Source organism: Zea mays, chromosome 3, assembly GCF_902167145.1.
Source record: "Zea mays cultivar B73 chromosome 3, Zm-B73-REFERENCE-NAM-5.0, whole genome shotgun sequence".
Taxonomy (NCBI): domain Eukaryota; kingdom Viridiplantae; phylum Streptophyta; class Magnoliopsida; order Poales; family Poaceae; genus Zea; species Zea mays.
The window spans coordinates 1,719,639-1,740,266 of record NC_050098.1 but is presented as its reverse complement, the minus strand read 5'-3'; the positions used below and the strand labels follow the sequence as shown (position 1 = coordinate 1,740,266).

At 46.8% G+C, this 20,628-nt stretch overlaps 5 protein-coding genes across 7 annotated transcripts; 2 read left to right on the top strand and 3 right to left on the bottom strand.

The window, feature by feature from the left end:
• Window positions 1–1,649: 1,649 nt before the first annotated feature.
• On the top strand, window positions 1,650–2,549 carry LOC100273098 (uncharacterized). The gene is made up of 2 exons (NM_001147547.1): window positions 1,650–1,972; window positions 2,053–2,549. Exons 1-2 carry the CDS (start codon window positions 1,737–1,739, stop codon window positions 2,498–2,500), a joined length of 684 nt encoding a protein of 227 aa, NP_001141019.1. The 5' UTR covers window positions 1,650–1,736; the 3' UTR covers window positions 2,501–2,549.
• On the bottom strand, window positions 2,521–5,651 carry LOC100275686 (uncharacterized). Its single transcript, NM_001149714.2, has 4 exons — window positions 5,427–5,651; window positions 4,400–4,908; window positions 3,145–4,301; window positions 2,521–2,914 (listed from the first exon to the last, which is right to left on the bottom strand). Exons 2-4 carry the CDS (start codon window positions 4,887–4,889, stop codon window positions 2,600–2,602), a joined length of 1,962 nt encoding a protein of 653 aa, NP_001143186.2. The 5' UTR covers window positions 4,890–4,908; window positions 5,427–5,651; the 3' UTR covers window positions 2,521–2,599.
• On the top strand, window positions 4,915–6,954 carry LOC109945365 (uncharacterized). The gene is made up of 3 exons (XM_020551218.2): window positions 4,915–5,398; window positions 5,851–6,205; window positions 6,307–6,954. Exons 2-3 carry the CDS (start codon window positions 5,996–5,998, stop codon window positions 6,754–6,756), a joined length of 660 nt encoding a protein of 219 aa, XP_020406807.1. The 5' UTR covers window positions 4,915–5,398; window positions 5,851–5,995; the 3' UTR covers window positions 6,757–6,954.
• Window positions 6,955–7,417: 463 nt separating this feature from the next.
• LOC109945364 (uncharacterized) lies at window positions 7,418–12,452 on the bottom strand. 3 transcript variants are annotated; one of them, XM_020551216.2, is made up of 6 exons: window positions 10,566–12,452; window positions 10,378–10,442; window positions 10,219–10,295; window positions 8,531–10,140; window positions 8,405–8,453; window positions 7,418–7,952 (listed from the first exon to the last, which is right to left on the bottom strand). In XM_020551216.2, exons 1-6 carry the CDS (start codon window positions 10,604–10,606, stop codon window positions 7,710–7,712), a joined length of 2,085 nt encoding a protein of 694 aa, XP_020406805.1. In that variant the 5' UTR covers window positions 10,607–12,452; the 3' UTR covers window positions 7,418–7,709. The 3 variants fall into 3 exon arrangements, with proteins under 3 accessions (XP_020406805.1, XP_020406804.1, XP_020406806.1); XM_020551215.2 differs by having other exon boundaries at window positions 7,418–8,453; XM_020551217.3 differs by lacking the exons at window positions 7,418–7,952; window positions 8,531–10,140 and having other exon boundaries at window positions 7,971–8,453.
• A 653-nt stretch (window positions 12,453–13,105) lies between these two features.
• LOC100279818 (uncharacterized) lies at window positions 13,106–16,501 on the bottom strand. The gene is given in 2 exon segments (NM_001152773.1): window positions 13,106–15,290; window positions 16,220–16,501. A coding segment is annotated over 1 exon segment (1,851 nt). The 5' UTR covers window positions 15,286–15,290; window positions 16,220–16,501; the 3' UTR covers window positions 13,106–13,434.
• Between the last annotated feature and the right edge of the window lie 4,127 nt (window positions 16,502–20,628).

Here is a 20,628-nt window from a genome sequence, read left to right as displayed (position 1 = left end):
TTACTTTTTAAATATGTTAAAATTTAATATGTCACCTTTTTGAGTGCGACGATTATCTATCATATATTCAACTTGGTGAGTTATGTCAACCTTTTGATTTACGGAGTGCCCCATAGTTGCTTCCTCGTGCAGGTACAACAATGCAATGGCCACCCTCTGCAGGACGTCAAAATCCCCTAGCCCCATGCGCCATCGCCACCTTCGCGGCGCTGCCACCGAGCACCAACTCCATGTGCAGGTTCCTTATGGTCCCGTCGCACCGTTATCGTCGAGGTACACCACCATGAGGGGTGAGCTCAGCCGCTTCGTGCTCATTATCTCGCTCTTCATGTATGCCATAACCACTGTTGACGCACTCTTCGATGTGTGCCCTTGTCAATGCATTTCTCGTGCATTCACTCCATGTCCAAGCGCGAAATTGGGGTAGAGATGACGAGTGGTTGGTTTCTTCCGAGTTACATTACACCTCAGATCGATGCTCACATGCCTAGAAGCTGTTCGACGATATGCCAAAGAGATGGAGAGCGGTGACAACAAATAGAAAAAACAACACAAGAAAATGAGTGTATGATAGCGATATCAAATTTAAAGGGTGCAATGGACATTTCATACATTTTTATAATTAGAGTTATCTTGCAAGCCAAACAGTTCAAAAACTATACAAGCTCCATATTAAAGCTACCCCACGATGTAGTTAGTGGAGAAAAACTAAAAAAATACTTGAGCAGAACAGTCCTAACCACCCCATTACTACTGATAGTCTACATATACGACATCGACACATTTGTTTTTGCAAACTTTTAGACGATATAATTATTGAAATATAAATACATCTAATTACATAATTAAGCAACAAAATAACATAATTTATAGAAAAATTAAAAATTACATAACTCAAACACAAAAATAAAAAAACACTACCTTAGTCCCAATTTACAATTTCTTTGGTTTTTTATCCTAAGTTTGACTAGCTCGTCTTATTTATTTTTTTTTGGAAAAAATGAAGAATTCAAAGTCGTATATAAAGTACTTTATAAACTAAAAGATATCCTAGAAAATTAATAATAACTATAATTTTTAAAAAATTACGACAAGTCGTTCAAACTTGGTATAAAAGAGTCAAATAAATTATAAATTAGAATGAGAGAGTATATAATTTGTAAATAAACTTGCATACCTTAAACATAAAAATAAAAATAAATAATTCTAAATAAAACCTAATTTATAGATAATATTCTATGATATTTTTAGTTTTTAGATTTTCCTAATTTTTCGAATCACAAATAGTTAAAACGGAACTAGTTGACGTGAAGTACGTGTAGACCAATAAAAAAAAATTATGTAACTAAAGTCAGACGGTATGGACCGGTTCATCCAATATCATGGTCGATATCGGTAGAATCGACTCCAATATAGCTGACATGATTTTTTTACCAAGTTTAAATGGCTAGTCTTATTCAAGATTTTCGCGAAAAACTTAAATTTAAAGCGGGAGTGTCGAGTTGTATTTAGTTGTATATGTTCAAGAATTCAGAGTCGATGATTGGTTACTGTTGTTTTTTTAGAGAATGGAGTAGAAGACTTTCTAGCCTGAGTCGTTACAATGTGCTTATGTGGATTGTGTCAGTTGCTAACCCCAAAAACACACACACACACACACTGCCTGTTTATTTTGTGGACCTATAGCATATTCCCGTGGTCTCCCCCCTTTTGCTTTGCTTGCCGAGACGGCGACCATGGCGAAGCAGCAGAATCCTATCCCCATCCCGATGCCGCTGTCGCTGTCGCTGCCCCTCGTCCTCGTCGCGCTGCTCCTGCCGGCCGCCCGCGGCGCCGCGGAGACGCCGCAGTACACGACGGTGCACGCGGAGTCGGACTTCGAGGTGCGGCTGTACGGCGACACCGTCTGGATGTCCGCCCCCACCCCGGACATCCCTTCCTTCCACGTCGCCACCAAGCTCGGCTTCCACAGGTCCGTACGTCGATCGCCCTCGAGGACCAGGAAGGATCTTGTTCCGGTCGTCTAACGGTATTGTTGTTGCTGGCTGGCAGATTGTTCCAGTACCTGATGGGCGCAAACCTCAACTCTTCGAGGATCAGGATGACCACCCCTGTGCTCACGAGTGTGGTTCCAGGTGCAGGGCCTCTGCGCTCCTCGGCCTACTCCGTCCGGCTGTACCTGCCGGCGAAGTTCCAGGCTTCCCCTCCGGTTCCTCTCCCAGAGCTGAACCTGCATCCAGATCGGTGGCCAGGCCACTGCGTCGCAGCGAGGAGCTTCTCGGGTCGTGCACGGGACAAGAACGTGGTCGAGGAAGCCGAGAAGCTCGCCATGAGCCTGAGCCGGTCACCATGGGCTAACTCCACAGACTACTCCAGCAAGAGCGCTTACTCGGTTGCACAGTACAGCAGTCCATTCCGCATCATTGGCCGTGTCAATGAGGTGTGGTTCGACGTCAACTGCAGATCTACATCTACTGCTGCTGGTGTTGAGTCCTACTGAAAAAAAAACCTGCCAGATGTGATGGATAATAATAATTTGCATGTAAAACACAAGCTGTCCTGCTTTATTCCATCTCTTACTCCTAGCCTACAAATTGCCTCAGCAATCGTTAACCGCCGTCGTCATCATCAGATTGGCACGTAATAGCTGGAACACGACGGCGGCAGCCAGCAAGGCCAGGACTGCCGCGGAAATGTACTTCCAGTTTACCATCGTCATCGTCGTCGGCTCGATAGATCGCACTGTGCATTCGTCTGGAATCACCACCTCATCGGCTTCAACCTCCTCTTTTACTTGAACGGGCCTAAGTACACCTTCGCCTGTGGTAACATTCTTGCACAGCAATGTGCGCTCGCTAACATTTTCTTTGCACTTTTGAGCCAACGCCCCGTTCTTTTTCGCCAGCGTAACAACCTGTACAGCAAGGAGTGGTTCAGAAACTGCCCCCAAGGAAAGTACGCATTAAACTGTATATAAAACATTTAATATCATTAAAGCAACCATTCAACTTCTAGGCTTTCTATCATTATGCTTTATTAGAGTATATTTGCTTTCTATAACATCCAAATCACATACATACACCGATATACAGCAGAAAAAAAAAGGGTGATACCATAACCTATCCTAAATAAGAACATCCGTACCTGAACATGAAGGCGTTCTCTTTCCAAGGAAAGTTTTGCAACCAAGTCCATGATAGTCTTAGTTTTACTAGCAATGTCTTTTGCACTGGACACCTTTAGTTGGTTAGCTTCATGCAGTGAGTTTTCTAGCCTTTCTACTCGGCCTCTCAGAAATGACAGCTCTTCACTGAGTTCTAAATTGGTATCTGTCAACAATGCACATTTTGATTCAGCACTCTCGGCCCTGGTTTCAGCTTTCAAGTACTTTTCCTTCATATCTTCAATCACCAGTTCCATATCAGACATGGAGGATCTTAACATACCCTGTTGTTCAACAATAGCATCAACCGATGCTCTTGCATGCTCTAACTGAGTGTCTGATTCCTTAAGTTTCGTCTCCAATAAGCCAGCCCTATCTGATCCCTGACTTTTAAGAGTGTTCAACTCCCCATTAAGCTGAACATTCGTTCGAGTGAGCTGTGTACACCTTGTCTCAGCATTTTGTGCTCTACTTTCTGCATTGGAAATGGCAAGCTTGAAATCAGCGATAACATTCCCAAACGCGCTTATCCCAGATTGCGCTGTATCCTGCTCTTCTTCATCTGCCCCTCTTGAAAGAGATGATTGCTGCAGTTGAGAGCCAGAGTCCCTCAACAATTCCTCCAGCTGCTGAACCTTATTCCATAAATTCTGGAACTCAGGACGTGATAGCACCCGCATCTGCACAGGCTCCTGGTTAGCATTGTTGTCACTGTCTCCAAGCACTGTCTCCCTGGTGCTCTTGTTGCCACTTAGCTTCATCAAGTTTTCGTCTAACTTTGATTTAAGATCATCTTCCCTGCGAATTGAAGCACTTAAATAGGACTGGGTGGTATTAAATTTGGCAACGAGTTCCTTTGAAGTTCCAAGAAGCAATTGGGAAGCATTTTCTGCCGACAACGTTCTTTCATAAAGCTCTTTGATGGATTCCTCCAAGAAACATGATTCTTGTTCTGCGTGATGCAGCTTCATTTTGAGGTCTTCCACAACAGACTGCGAATCACGTAGCTTATTTTCAAGATCTAGCTTGCTTGCTATCGACTGTTGTAACATCTGCAGTACATTTCTCTGGTCCTCAGCCTGCATAGCAGTGTGACCTGATATATGACCATTTTCATATCCCATACCCTCACTATTTCCTGTAAAATTTGTTTTTTTGCAGTAGTTAGGAAATGTGTTTGATCAACACTTGATATTAGATTAGCAGTAGTACGTAGAGTGAATGTTTTGAGCATACCTTGTTTGCCATGTGAAGGTTGTATGGCATTCTCAAAGGTTGCAAGCTGTGTTCTAATATCAGAAATTACATCTTGCATCTGCTTCAAGGACTCCTTCCGCGCGCACAGCTCATCGGTCACTCTGCTCCCGGGTTCTCCCCCCAATGCCTTGGTTTCAGCATTGCCAATATCTGTCTGAATAGAGGCAGCTAGCTTCTCCAACTCGCTGACTTCCGAATCTACAATACCGTGCAGGACATCGAATTCGAAAGCCTTGCCAACTGACTCGGAAGAAATGGAACGAGGGTCCCACATGAGAGGCTCGATATCAGAGGCTCGGCGAGCGATCTCCATGACCAGCATGTCTAGATTGAGCAGCTTCTCAGATCCAAACGCGGTGTCACGGTACACCCTTTCCAGAATTGCCTCGGCGCTAGCCTCTGCAGCTCCTTCGCCCCCTTGTGCCGGGCTGTTTTCATGAAAATAATCATCGATGTTGTGGAAGTCCATAGGTCTGGCTTTCTGTGACCTGGAGGGTGGGTGGGTGAATACAGGAACGGGATAAATAAGCCATGTCGAGTAATAATCTATAGTTAAGAAAGACTAGTTTTGCATGAAGAAACCGGAACGAAACAAGATGTAAGTGTGAGTATGATCCCTTGAACCTCTCAGGAGAGCTGGGTTTTCGCCAGCAACTGTACTTGAAGACGAACTTTTCTATGGCTTTCTATTCTAAAAAGCATGACATCCTGCTTATGTATTTTAAAGAAAAGAAAGGAGAGATGGAAGGTCTAAATATACACGAACAAAGATAAAGGAAGGCAGTAGGGCTTACGTAGATTAGAATGGTATATGCACATTAATGAATCAATTAATTAAATAAATACGATGGATTGTTTTCTTGAATCCACCCCCTTTGGACGCAACAAAAGCGGGTCGGGGCACCGAATCGCTGAGGGATGGCAACTCGTGCGCCGTGCAGGCGCGCATCGGCGTAGATGAAGCGCGAGATAAGAGAGGTGGGGGAGGGGCGATGGCTCGTGTTACCTTGGCTGGGGTTTGGGGGCCGCCGCTGCGGAGGTGGGGACGCTGCAGGCTCGGTGGGGCGTCGGCGTCGCGATCCCCCGGAGGTGGAGGTGACTAGGTGAGGCGTCTGGCTAGGGTGTGCCGCCGTGGGAGGGGAGGGCTGTCGCCGTCTAGGGTGTTACAGGTTCGCGGCGGATGATTCGCCGGTCCAGATGTGGCGGCGACGGGAGGAGAGGGAGAAGAACGTTGCACCGAGCCACGGGGGTTCATGGAGAAATTTGCCATTATGAAACACGGAGGGTTTGGCTTCGACGAAATGGAGGTGTAGGAGAGGGTTTCTCCCTTATGAAACAGCTGGGCATAGCCAACCCTCTAAAATGAACATGACGAAACCATTAACCGATAACTGCTATCTTATACTCACGCCGTCATTTTGCCGTTACAGGGAATCTATACGTGAGCCCTTCTTCTCGCTCTAGCTGCTCCTTCCGTTCACGCCCAACCAAAACGAGTTCTCAACCGAACCCTAGCCGCCGCACCTTGCCGCCGCACCACAGCCTCCGCACCACAGCCGCCACACTCAAAACACCATGGATCGAACTGCTCCCGTCGTCGCTGTTGCAGAGGCTGTTGATGCCGCTCGTGCCGCCGCTGTTGCTGCGGCGGAGGCAAGATGCGCGGCTGTGGTGGCTGAGAAGGAGGCTCGAGCGGCGGTCCAATCTGCGACAATTGCCGCCGATAAGGTTGGACTAGCTGTCGAAGCTGTCAAGTATCGAAGATTTGTCGAAGAAAACTCCCTGGTGACTGATTTTCTATTTCCCTTCCTTTGGCCCCATGTGGAATGAGAATGTGGAATAGGGTCTGTTCTTCACAAGTTTTTCAACTAGTTTTTTTTGTACAGGAACATGTTGATTTAAAGTATCACATTAGCGTAAAGAACTCACTACGATATGCCATTCAAGAGATGAGGAGGCAATCTTCACTGTTACGTACCATTAATGGGTTGTGTTGTAGTATCCCAGAAGTTGAAGGGGGTAAGGTTGGAAAGCTAGCTGGCCATTTGAAGGAAGTCTGCAAGGGCCTCGAGAAGACTTCAAGTATATGTCAAGAAGATCTGGAGAATAAATGTCCTGGTTGGGACCTTCACAATCCCCCTTCAGATGTTGAAGACAACAGCCACCCTTCTGATGTTGAGGACGCAATGGATGGTTACGTGTCAGAAGATCCGGAGTTGTGGCAAATGGTGTTTGATGACCTGCAGTGGGAGGAGAATAAAGTGGCTGTCTCTTTGGCCGAGCATTGTCGTATTATGGGCTACGACTATGACCAGATGTTTGATCGTACTATTTGAGTTGTCAAGACTATTAGTATGCAGACTTTTGTGATGTCAAGACATTCTGTTTCTGTCTTGACATAATGTTATGAACTTTTAATCTGGTCATATGGCAGTGTTTATGTAAGACTCTCTATGTGGTTGTAACAGATTTTGTGGTCATGAGATGTGATGTCAAGACATTCTGTTCTATCTATGCCCAGATTCCTAGTTGTATTTGGTTCACATTATTTTCAGCAGTACATTCTGTTTCTATCTACGCCCAGATTTTTAGCAAGACATTCTGTTTATATGCCCAGTTAGCCAGTGTTCACAGCCAGACTGATGAAAAATCTGGGCGTGGCAGCTTATTATGTTTATTTGTGCTGTTTACTTGCTAGGCGTGGCAGACTGAAAACAAAATTCTGGGCGTGCCATAACTGGGCGTCCCAGTTGCCAGCTTCTGAGATGACCAGGGCTGCCAGACTGCCTTCAAGCAAGCTAGTTTCAAACAGAATAATGTGACTTGAAGCAAGCCAGTTTCAAAATTCTGTTTTCAGCAAGCCAGTTTATAGTCTGGGCACAATACAAGCTCAGAATTCTGTTCAAAAATCTGTTTTCAGCAAGCCAGTTTATAGTCTGGGCACAATAATGTGACTTGAAGCTGTTTAGAATTCTGGGAGCACATACACGCTCAGAATTCTGGGAGCACATTGCAGCTTTCTAAACAGCTTCTGGGAGCACATACATAAACATTCTGGGATCACAAGAGATGAAAAATCTGGTCTGGGCACAGTACACAGCTTCAAGTACACAGTACACAGCTTCAAGTCTGGGCACATACATAAACTGGCTAAAAAACTGGGCACATTCTGTTCACATTACAGCTTCTAGTCTGGGCACAGTACACAAACTGCGCACATACACAGCCTGGGCACATACACAGCTTGGCACATTCCGAATTCTGGGAGCACAATACACCATCTGTAGTTCTACTCCCTTGTCGAAGCACGCTTCAAGTTTTTCCTCGGAGTTATTTTCTTAACAAGCCACTTGACACTCCGTGCCGGAGAAGTAGGAGGAGTTTGCACACAGACTAGTGCTGCATCTGCACTGACATTTTCATGGCTACCATGGTCTATTTCAACTGTTTCTGCATCCACAGTTTGAGCAGTTTGAGGTACAATAGTTGTTTCTTCGTTAGGAGCACTAGTTTGAGATGTAGAAGTCCGCAACTCTTTCGGGATCACATACATAAACTGCGCACAGTACACAGCTTCAAGTCTGGGCACATACATAAACTGGCTAAAAAACTGGGCACATTCTGTTCACATTACAGCTTCTAGTCTGGGCACAGTACACAAACTGCGCACATACACAGCCTGGGCACATACACAGCTTGGCACATTCCGAATTCTGGGAGCACAATACACCATCTGTAGTTCTACTCCCTTGTCGAAGCACGCTTCAAGTTTTTCCTCGGAGTTATTTTCTTAACAAGCCACTTGACACTCCGTGCCGGAGAAGTAGGAGGAGTTTGCACACAGACTAGTGCTGCATCTGCACTGACATTTTCATGGCTACCATGGTCTATTTCAACTGTTTCTGCATCCACAGTTTGAGCAGTTTGAGGTACAATAGTTGTTTCTTCGTTAGGAGCACTAGTTTGAGATGTAGAAGTCCGCAACTCTTTCGGGATCCAATTCTTCGTAGTATTCTTTCTTGGCTTCCTCTTCCTACAAAGCAACAAAACAATTACTAACAAGTACTAATGGACAATGGAATAAAAAACAATTAGTATGACAGTTATAACCTTTTCTTGGTTCCATTTAAAGGGCACTTATAACTGGTTTTCCGATGACCTAGTTGACCACAGTTTGGGCAAGTGTACTGTCTTTTTATCTTAGTTGTGCATTGAGCATTTTCCACGCCCTTCCGTTTTTTAGCAGTACCACCCTCTAGACAACTCTTTATTCTGTTTTTCCTTTGTCGCCCAACCCCTCTTTTCGCCATTGGAGCAAATACTTCATTTGCAATATCCACTTTCGGCCAAAAAGAACGGTCACCAATGGGTGGAATCCTTCGCATGTAAGCTTTTCTAAACTTTTCAACAGAATAATAATCATCGACAAAGTACTCCAAACCAACATTCCTTACATCCTGGGCAATAATCACTGCCAATCCATGCTGACAAGGTTTTCCTGTGTGTTGCCACTCTTCACAAGAACATTGTCTCGACTCTGCTTTCACTACATGTTTTGTCAAACAATTTGTACTATCTCTCACTTCTGCCAAGTAATTGTCGCTTTTGACAATTGACAAATGACCCAACCCTCTAGTTTGAGATTTCAATGTATCCAAAACAGAAGGCAATATCAAACCCTGCAGTCTTTCACCTATACTTCTCCTTCTATGAAACAACTCCATAGTCATCTCCCTAATCTTATCAGCTAAGTCACAAACTGGAAGGTCCTTGTGATCCTTAACCCAGTTGTTAAAAACCTCAGCCATGTTGTTTGTTATGTAATCACATTTAATAGCTGGGTCGAAACCACTCCTGTACCAAAGGAATTTGTGATGTAGATCCAAATATTCAGCTATCTTTGGAACACTTCTTACTTGGCTTACATGGTGCTCAAACACTTCTTTCCTGTATGCCCTTGCAGCTGGATACATATGTTCAGAACCTGAGTAGCTTTTCACATAATTGCCCATGAGATGTCGGAAGCACTCTCTCTTCTCAGCATGAGGGAAACAATGTGTCACTGCATGCATTAACCCTTTTTGAGCGTCCGAACAGATAGCCAGTGCTTCAAGTTCGCCAACAGCCTTCTTCAATTGTGACATGAACCAAATCCAACTATCAACTGTCTCAGATTGGAAAAACCCAAATGCTAAAGGATACATCCAATTATGCCCGTCAACACCGGTTGCTGAAGCAAGCTGTCCATTCCACCTTCCGTTGAGTGCAGTCGAGTCAACACTCAAGTATGGTCTACAACCATCCCTAAAACCTGATATGCACGGCCCTAGGGCACAAAAAAAACGGTTGAAATAGTATTTCCCATCCTCTACAACCACATCAATCTCTACAATGCTATCAGGTTCTATAGCTAGTACTGCCTCCCGCCAAGAGAATAGTAGCTTGAAGCTCTCCTCCCAACTGCCAAACAACTCTTTTAATGCCTTCTCTTGCATAGGCTCCGATTGATCCAAATTACTTGTATTTTCCTGTGACTTTCCCTCCTCATTGACGGCTGCATCTCTTGCATTTTCCTTTGTCGTTTCCCCCTCATTGAGTCCTAGATTACAATACATCTCCATCTCACTTGCAACATCACGTCTCCCTTCCTCCTCCCATAAATCACATAGTACCATAGATTCCCAATCTAACCTCGATTTGTCTTGTACCTTTTCATTTTCCTGGATGACAAGTCTCTATTAAGTGAATTCACATAATCATAACCTCACTATATTTTACAGAAATGAAGCACAACTAACCTCATTGACTTTATTTGCACCAAATGCAACTAACGGTAAGGAACTTGAACAAGGCGGTGGTGAAGACATCACGGGACCTGCCATTAATTCAACCAATAATTTACAAAATTAAAGGTTACATGTGCGCGATTCATACCACAGCAAGGCACAAATATCTACCTGGATTTTCAGATATGCCTATGTTTGCATCATTGAACAGCTCTAAATCCACAATGCTCGATCCACTGCAAACACAAACCGAGCTAGATCTTGTCAGTTCTGTTCAATTTGTAGTACATCATGGGGGGAGGAGAAGCGAATGGGGGGAGAGAAGTTGAATCAATCAAGAACAACAGAGACAAACTCACAGTGTCGGACAGGCGTGTGGGGAAGAAGCGGAGACCTTCATTCGGCCCCTAAACGGAGTCGGCTGCAGGGGTCGTAGCTCGGTCAGACAGGCGTCACCGGCGCCCTTCAATCTCTTCAATCGGCGGCTCTTCGTGGGAGGCTGCTGCGCCCGGCTAATGGAGGAGGAAGAGGATTGAAGGACGCGACGGCAATGGAGGACAACTCACGGGCTCGACATCTCCACGGGCTCACGGCGACGGCGCAGGGGGACGGAACCCGGTGTCAACGAGAATAATACTGACCTAAACCTGTAAATGGTGTAGTCATGTCCATTTTAGAGGGTTGGCTATGCCCAGCTGTTTCATAAGGGAGAAACCCTCTCCTAGACCTCCATTTCGTCGAAGCCAAACCCTCCGTGTTTCATAATGGCAAATTTCTCGGGTTCATGTGGCGCGGACGTGGCCCTCCTGCACGATTCTCTCTCTTCTGTCAGCGAACGAGGGCACAACGGCCATTCTTCACGCGCGCACACAGAACAATGTAATTTTATGAATGTTTAGCATGATGCTATAGTACACCGAAGTTATTTTAAGCAAACCCATTAAAATATGTAGAATTTGAAAGTTTTTGATAGGTTTTGAACAGGCGGACCCTAAGAGTCAGATTCATACACGTGGAATGACAGAGAGAGCATGATAGTCGAATCCTATAAATATATCCTATAAACATATCGTCAAACTATTACGAATGAGTCTCACACTAAAGAGCTCCAACGAATCGGATTGGTCGAACGAGTGTTGTCAAACCATCTAATGCAACTATGATCACTAGGGTTTTTCCTACAGGAGCGTCAAATCCTGTGAACATGGCGACAAACCATTGAGTCCTAATCTGGTACTCTTGATCATGCGCTATATATAGTATACTCTAACGCCACACAAAAAGGGACATAATAACTTTTATGTCTTATCAAACCGAGAAGAATGGTTCGACTCTTAGTTATCCAACGTTTGAGGGGCCATAACTTTTTTCTATAGTAATGTAACCGCTATTTGACCGGTTAGAGGTTACAAATATACAGTCAACTCTTACATTCTCTAAGCTCTCTTGCCCATTCTAACCGTTGAAGAAACTCATTTGTGTGTGAGGAAGAGCCTTTGTCTAATGAAGGATTTTAGAGTTGATAATCACTCGATTAGCGATTTCATTAGCGTGTTGAGAATAGTTAGTGTGCACCTACTGTTCTCACTAGCCTTGATTAGATCAAGTGAAAAGTTTGTGCTTGTTACTCTCGGTGGTCGACATGTTCTAGACAGTTTGGTGATGATCAAGAGTACGACGATCAGTCAGAGAGTTTGTTGGTGATCCAATTCAAGTTTGTACACGGTTGTAATCAGATCATTGTGCCGGAGAGGTAAAGAATGAGTTCATATGGTTGTTATGCGGACTAAGAGGAGCTCATAAATTTATTGTGCATATCAAGAGGAGACTATGTAGATGTCGCGCCAATCCTTGGTGTTGGTTGAGGCAGCGGAAGTAGACGACAATCATGAAGCCGCGGAGGACGAGAAGGGATCGGGTGTCTCTTGTCCTTGCATTCGAACCAAGATTCTTGCTATAAGAATCGAGATTTCAATGTCTAAGACCGTTTCCAACAGTTCACCTATATGGTCACCTAAAACATTGTTTTGTATTGTATACTATACCGTTTGCAGAGTGAAGTTTGAATATAGAGACGAGTAAGCTCCTGAAGACAGTCTAACTCGTTAGTTCCCACGCATATGCATTTTTGTATCATAGAAACATGTAAGGGCATGTTCGAGAGTGAAGTATTTTTGTAGTTTATAAGCAATACCATGATTTAAAGGAATGCTAGAGTATTTTTATGCTATGAGGTGTTTGGTTGTTTTCCTAGAAACTATATTTTAAAAACCATGCTATTTTAGATACCATGGTGTTTTTGGAGTATTGGAAACTCTACTCTAACCTAAAGTTTTTATGACATGACTAACTTTTGTCTAAGTACCATAATTTGCAATGTTGCATGTAAACAATGTTTCTCAATAGTATTGTCATGACAATTATAAAGTACTATAATATTCTAAAACTATAATTTTAAAAAACATCGTTACCAAACATGTCCTAAAATGTGTCGTTTTCCAATCCAATAAATAAAAAGGCGGTCAGGTCATGCGTATCATTCTTTGCACTTCTTTCTTTCCTTTTTGCAGTGTGATATTAGCCTACTATTGCCATGAAATTACTCTCGCCATGCTTATAAGTAATACTCACTAAATCCTAAATTAAAATCCGTTTTACCCTTTTAGTAGATTCATACAATAATTAATGTCTATGTTCTATATATGTCTAGACGTTATCATCCATATAAATATAAATATAGACATAAAAATCTAGAGCTAAAATGACTACTTTTTTGGTACTATTTTGCAACATAGGGAGTACATTCTTCTGTCTTCCTTCAAACTAATACATCGCTCCTCTTAAACATAATACTAAACTACCATCGTCACAGACAGAGAAGTAAAAGAAAGATCGCAATAAATTTAATTTCCAAATCACGCATGAAAATAAGGGAAAAAAACATGTACTGCTGTTCATTGTTCTGCTGCATCATCAAGCTTACACTAGGAACACTATTACCAACCAAAAGAAACCTAAAGTACAACGGCTGCTTAACTCGAGCCCCATCTTTTGTTGTTGCGTTGCTAAAAAAGTCAGAAGAATCTCATCTTGCTTCTCTCCACCTACAGATCTCCTATCGACCATGTCAAGGGCTGCTGTCCGCCGCCGCCTCTTGTTTTCGCTCGCAACCAAACAGGATCAACTGCCACATCTCTACCGCGACAATCTGATCCTACGCTGCTCTGCTCAACTGCTCATCGCACGAGACATCGCCGCTATCACCTTCTCCCTCGTTTGCTGCTCAGTGCCGGGACACTTGATGATGAAAGAATGCACCACTGTCCCGTTGTTGTTGTTGCCCGTCACCTTTGACTCGCCCAGGCGGACTTCTGCCTCTTCGAACGCTTGGAAGACCTTCTTGACTGGATGGTTCTCCATTGGAGACATCACTCGTACAAGGACCTCGTCCTGCACCACCTGTATGTCCACCTCCGGCCTAGGCGCACGCTCCCTTGGGTCCACCATACCAGACTCCAGGAGCCTTTCCCTCTCTGTCTCCATCTCCTTCAGCTTCTTCTGGAGGTCAGTGATGTACGTTATCGCATCGCCCAGCAGGGACGCCTTGTCCATTTTCGATATGTTCGGCACAACAGCTCTAAGCGCATAGAACCGCTGGTTGAGCTTCTCCCTCCTCTGCCGCTCAGCCTCGACATGATTAAGTGGTTCTTCCCTCCCGTTGGCAGGTTTTCTTCCCCTCTTCCTTGGTCGTCGGTCCTCTATAACAGGCGGCGCCCCTTCCTCTTTGCACAAGCCATCCACCTCTGCACTCTCTCCATCCAGGACAGCTGCCCTTGTAACCAACACACCAGGCTTGGAACTGCTCCCAGCGCTAAAGTCAATTTGCCTAGGTACCTGTGTCTGCATAGGCTGCTGGTTCCCTAGCTGCGGTGTCTTCTGAACAACCGGCAATTTCTGGAGTTGCAGTTTCTGAAGCTGAGGCACCTTTTGAAGCTGAAACTGGGCTGTGCTAGGGCTGTCCACTGCTCCGTTGTTGCGGTGTCCAGCCTCATTGCTCACAATCAACACTCCATTGCCAAACTTCTGCTGATGTGAATTCAGGCCACGAGCCTGACTCCAAGTGAAATTCTGCAATCCTTTCTGGACACTCGGCAGCAATGAGGTACCACCACCAGCACTCCTCTGTTCCCATATCCTTTCATCTACCTTAGGTACACCAACTGAAGGCCGGCCAAGGTTCAAATCCTTCCCAAAGATCTTCGCCAAACTGGGTGACCTTTCAGGGGGAGCAGGACCATTTCCCTCGTGTCTCTGTACTGCAGCCTTATTACCTCTTGTCCCTGCAAATACAGACCGTATGGTCTGGATAGTATCAGAACTCTCAGCTATGTGCTGCATTGACCCCAGTTCAAGGACACCACTCTCAAATGGCACCAAAACAATAGTCCTAAATCCTGCCGCATTTGCGAGGAACCCCCGGTAACAGTAGTTGGCCGGAAATACCTTGCGCTCACTATTGGGAACCCAGAGGGGGATCCCTGCTGCAAATGCTTGGCCAGGGCCACCAGCACAACGGGGAAAAGCAAAGTACATAGATGCTAGGAAGAACATCTCAGTGTCAGTGACCTGATCAATACCATGGGCATAATCTTCCTCGTCAGCAACCCCGAATGCTATGTGCAACCGCTGCAGCACACGCTTGCGCATCCTCTGCTTGGTATCATCGCTGCCTGCAGAAGCAGCAGCTCCCACCTCCCCAACTCGGGGCTCACGGCAGCAGCCGTCCCCCCATCCAAGGACGAGATCACCAGACTTTGTGCGCGAGAGCTGCCAGAAGATGGCATAGTTCCAACCGGTACCAGGGCTCTCGGATTCGACAAGCTCCTGGAGTTTGTTCTGCAAGTCATCCGGCAAAGACGCGGAGACAAGGCCCTCGGATATGGCACCACCTCCTTTCGTTAGATATGCAAAGGCATCGGCTCCAAGCACGGCAGCGCCGAGACCTCGGTCCTCCTCTGTCCACGTGCCAGCAGTTCCTCCCAAGGCACCATCGTCCTCAAGCTCCATCTTCATGACCATAATACCTACTCGAAAAAGGGACGAGGATGAAGTCACGAGGGAGTTGAGAAAAGGCAACTAATCCAAGCGTACGGTAGCTGAACATGAAATGTCAAGTCTTGGGCAAATACAGACAATAAATTCGGTCATATTTGTGAATGTAGTAAAGCGATCAGTAAACAGTCACCATCTAGCTACAAAGGTATATTGAAAAACTGCATCCAAAGCGGTAAGGAAAAGTATGCAGGAACACTGGGCTGTGCACACCCCTCCCAAATGCAGTAGGCAGGCGGTTAATGATTGAACAAGCCAGCAGTGTCCAGTGCTAAGTTCCATTGAAGACTAAGTAAAAAAAATGGGATCTTGGTAATCCGTGACAGCGGATGCATGGGATTAGCATGTGAGGCCAGGGTAACACATAAAACACTATGATATGGATATCGGGACTCCGCGGAGTATGTAAAAAATAGGTATATATATTAGCCCTACAAGGCCATGACGATGAAATGGAACATTAGACGTCCACCAACTGTATCTTTTAACTACCCCTGAGGCTGACGCTTGATCTCAGGCAGCGTTGAAGGCGTGTGCGTGATCGAATTGTAGCGATCCAAATCTGACCTAGACAAAAGGAGGCTGGCGTGAACAGTGTGTCCTGATGGCAAGGACACGAGGACACGATTCCGATCACGCCCATCAGATTCGAGCCCAATCAGGTCCCTGACCCTCCGCAGCCAACCGCGAAGATCACTCACTAAGCCGGTCGCCTCGGGGGGGGGTGGGGGTGGGGCATCGACCGAACCCAGCAGCACGGCGAGCAATCGCATTCCGAACGCGGTGCAGGGGCAGCCGGGCATCGTCAGCCACGCTACCAGTACTGTAGTAGCGAACAGGCAGTGGAGGTGCGGCAACGAAATTAAATGGAAGGGAAGGAGGGGAGAAGAGGCATGGTCACCAGAGTGGGGGCCCTGCGGCGGGATCGAGGCGGAGGCCGCGGAATCCAGCGCGGCGGGCGGGCAGGGGAGGGGCGGAAATCCAAGTCGCGGGGCCCAGATCTCCCTCTGTATCCCCCTACCGCGAGCGCGAAGCCGGCCAAAGTGCGGCGAGCGGAGAGAGAGCGTAGCGCCGGCGGTGGAGGTGGCTGGAGGATTTTCTGTGGTGCGCGAGGGGATTTCGCGGGGCGACCCGACCTCTGACCTCGGGCCGTGCCGCGGCTGCTGCTGCTGCTGCGTTTGCGAGAGAGTGGAAAAATGGATGGGCGGAGGAATTGCTCTCCCCTTCTTTTCTACCGGATCCGAGCCCAGCCGAGAGCCGTCACCCGTCGGCTACCTGGCTCGGCTTCACATCGCTCACTCACGCGTTCGAACCCTTCCCGTCGCTCGGCTCGGGCTTTAGCCGGGATGGATCGAGCCAGACGCTGCGCCGCGTGATCTTGCACGTGCAGACCACGTGTGCTACGGCCCTGCCCGTAGGGATGGCCGGGATCGGGCGAAGAGAAGGCAAGGGCATTCCAGGTCAGGGGGGGCTCGTGACGCCACGTGACCCGTGCGCCCGCCCGAGGCGCGGCAAGGCGCACCGGCACCCTCGCCTACGCAGGTCGGCGACGGGTGGGGTCCTGTTATACGTGGCCCCGGAAGATCAGCCACGTATCGCTGGCTCACGCTCGCGTGCGTGCACGGGGACCGGGTGCGAACGAGACGAGGTGGTGGGGAAACGTGAACTCTATTTAAGGAAAACGTGAGCCCCTTTGACACGTTTTATTATTTGATTTTGATAAAGAAAATAAACCCGCACTGTGACGCTGGCGTGGCGGTACATAAGTCGCTGACATGACGGACCGCGCTCTGTGGGCCCCGGCATCTCCGCGCGGGGCAGTGGCCAGTGGGTGGGCTTGTCAGTGAGCGGAACTGGGCCTGAGGACTAGTACCTTAGCCGGGTTAAAAAAAACCGTTGGGGATGGATAATTTTTTGTTTGAAAACTTATAATTTTATTGCATCACATACTAAAAAAGTACAGCTAAGAAAGTAGAGGTTAGAGATGAAAACTATCGAAAAACATCTAAATTGTCTTTGTCTTCATATATTTTTAATATGACAAAATACATGATCGTAATTGTCAGTTATTCGAAAATGATAAACTTAAGTGGGAAAGACAAGTATTTTGTAGTCTCCACAAATACATAATAAAGAGGTATTTACCTAATTTTTAAGATATTAAAATATACAAATAACTCTTCTTCATTCATATTATTCAAAGTAATTGCAGCTTTTGTTTTTTTTCTCTTATTTATTCACTTAAACCCAACATAAGTATGTAACTTGCATAAATTATATACTAGATGTATCTCGTACTATCTAAAACATGTATCATCACAACTCGAAAATGAAAAATACAAAAACGATCCGTTTTTAGTTAGCTCGAATAATTTGAAAACGAACGGAAAGACACGTTATTCGGAACTAGACATGCAGTACGAGATTTTTCCGTCTTGTTTTGATCCCTAGTAGAGATGGTAGTGTGCAATGAGAGCAACTCCAATAGTTATGTAAATTTTAGCTCTCTAAATCACAGATTTAAGAAATTGCATGCTAAATACCTTTTGGAGTAAAAAAATGTGAGTTCTCCAATAGTTCTTTAAATATAGGTTGTAATTTTGTTTTGTATTTATGCACATAAAAAATAAGTCACAAAAACTATATAACACGGTCAATATTTTTGATTAGGGAGTTGTTAAATGGTTGCCAAATGTAGAGAGAAAATGAGGTTAGATGACAAGTTGTTAAATTTAGAAAGTTTCATTTAGAGAATTGTTGGAGAATAATTTTCATGTTAACTACCTAAATTATTGATTTAGAAAGTCTTTTAGAGAACTACTGGAGTTGCTCTGACCCGGGTGAAGCAGCACGAGCAGCCATTGCAAGCATCTGACTACCACTCTATACAGAGAGTTGCATCCGGCAAGTTGCGTGCGACAGCTTCAATGTCTGTGTTGGTTCGGAATGGTGGCACCTTCGATGCATGTTTGGATGCATGGCTTACGCAAAACATCAAGGAGGAGAATGATGGACTGAGTGTATTTCTTCGGAGAGTCAACTAGAATGGGTCGGCTCCATTACAATTTTTAAGAATGAAGTCGTTCTATTCTGTGTTTGGCGAGTAGAACAGAGACGCTCTATCTTTTGTTTGGTCGTTTACTAGAATAAAGCGGAGCCGTTTCATTTTGCGTTTGGTTCAGGATCCAACGGTATAAATGTAGAGGGGAGGATAGGTAGATAATTTTGGTGGAGCAGAATGACGATTCAGATAAGGGTCGTTCAGACAAAGGAGACGATAAGGATAGTTTTCATTCAGCAATGGATTTCGTTGCCTTCCCTTTGATCCATGCTTGCTGCCTGTAAGGTTTCAGTTTTTTTTATTGTAAATACTTACCTTTGATTTACAGATCCACATCACTGGAGAGATTGGCTCAGTAAGGAAAGGTCTACAATTCTACATGCAGGTGCTGGTGTTCATTCTTCTGGATCATCAATCATCACGTTTCTTGTTCAGCCAGACTGATGGTCTTCCTCCTCCTCCAGGAATGCAATCTAAGTTCCATATCTGGACCTGCGGTAACCACTTTCACTATCTCTCGTTGCAAATGAACGTAGCAGTCTACCTAATAGTTCAGTTGTTAGCTATTTTTAATAAATTTTGTTAGCTAGCAATTTCACTAGCAATTTGTATTAGATCTAGTGCATTCAAATATATCCCTAAAAAGCAGCAGCGCAGAATAGATTAATAGTTGCAAATTGATGCCCACCATTAAACTTGGCCTCTGTATTCAAACTTGATACAAGTAGCGGCCGTATATCTGTATGTGAAAAAGGAGAAAAAAAAGGAATGGTGGTCAAACGTGTTGTATCCAGAAATATGTAGGCAGGCAAAGCCAAGGATATATGGTGGGCAAGGCAGGCACTTGTCACAGCCGGCTGCATTCATTTCTCTCTCTTCTTTTTTTTTTGTGCAAATCTGATAACGAACTGTTTACTTTATTACCTAGTCTCATCCTCTTATCAGAAAGCAAGGCAGCCACTCAAAAACTCTGCTAGCTTCTCCACCAGAGGAGAGCACGTACTTTCCTCCACAGCCACAGAGGTAACCCATGGGGTGCGCGAGCTCCAAGGCCAGCGGCGACGTCGCGGTGGCCGACGTCTACCGCCCGCCGCCCACCAGCGTTTCCCTCTTCGACATCAGCGCCGTCGAGGAGCCCTGGCTCATCGCCAAGCAGAACAAAGCCGCTGATGACGACGACGACGACGAGGAGGAGGAGGAGGAGGAAGAGACGACCGACGACGACGAAAAGCAGCCCGCCGCCAAGACCGTGGTGCCGCTCCCTCTCCTCGACAAGCTCGAGGGCTACGAGCTCGCTCCGGCGTCGTGGTCCGAGGTCAGCAAGGCCCTGGAGGACATGAAGCCCGTCCTCGACTCCAAGTCGCCGCCTGCTCCTGCTCCTTCTCCCAAGAAGAAAAAGACTAAGAAGAAGAAGAAGAAGAAGACTAAGACGAAGCAGCAGCAGCAGCAGCCGATGCAGCCCGTGGTGCCTGCTGCCACGGACGACGGCGACGCTGCTGCTGGTGGCAAGAAGGCGCCGGCGACGTCGTCCGTCGACGACCTACCAGACAGCAGCAGGCCCGCGCCGCCGGAGCTCGCGGGTCGGCGCGTCGTGAAGGACAACCCGTTCCTGACGCGCGACCGCGAGAGCAACAAGGGCGCCGGTGGTGACGGCGGCCCACGGTGGAAGCGGCGGGACCCGTTCGAGGGCTGCCCCGAGCGCCGGCCCCCGGGCGCCGCGGGCGGCGGCGTGGTGCTGTACACGACGACGCTCCGCGGCGTGCGGCGCACGTTCGAGGACTGCGAGCGCGCGCGGGAGGCGGTGGAGGCGTGCGCCGCGGCGGCGGGCGTGGAGGCCGTGGACGAGCGCGACGTGTCGCTGCACGGGGAGTACCTCCGCGAGCTGCGGGAGCTGCTGCCCGGCGACGGCGGCGCGGCGCCTCCGCCGCGGCTGTTCGTGATGGGACGCTACGTGGGCGGCGCCGAGGAGTGCGCCAGGCTGGCCGAGTCCGGCACGCTGCGGGAGATGATGCGCTGGGTCAAGGCCCGCGGCGAGGCGTGCGCGGCCAAGGACGGCCGCGGCTGCGAGGGCTGTGGCGGCGCGCGGTTCGTGCCGTGCTGGGAGTGCGGCGGCAGCTGCAGGGTGCTGCTGCCGCCGCCGGACGGAGGGACACCAACCACCACCACGGAGAGGTGCGCCAAGTGCAACGAGAACGGCCTCATGATGTGCCCCATCTGCCACTGATTGCATGCTCGTTTCGTTTGCATTG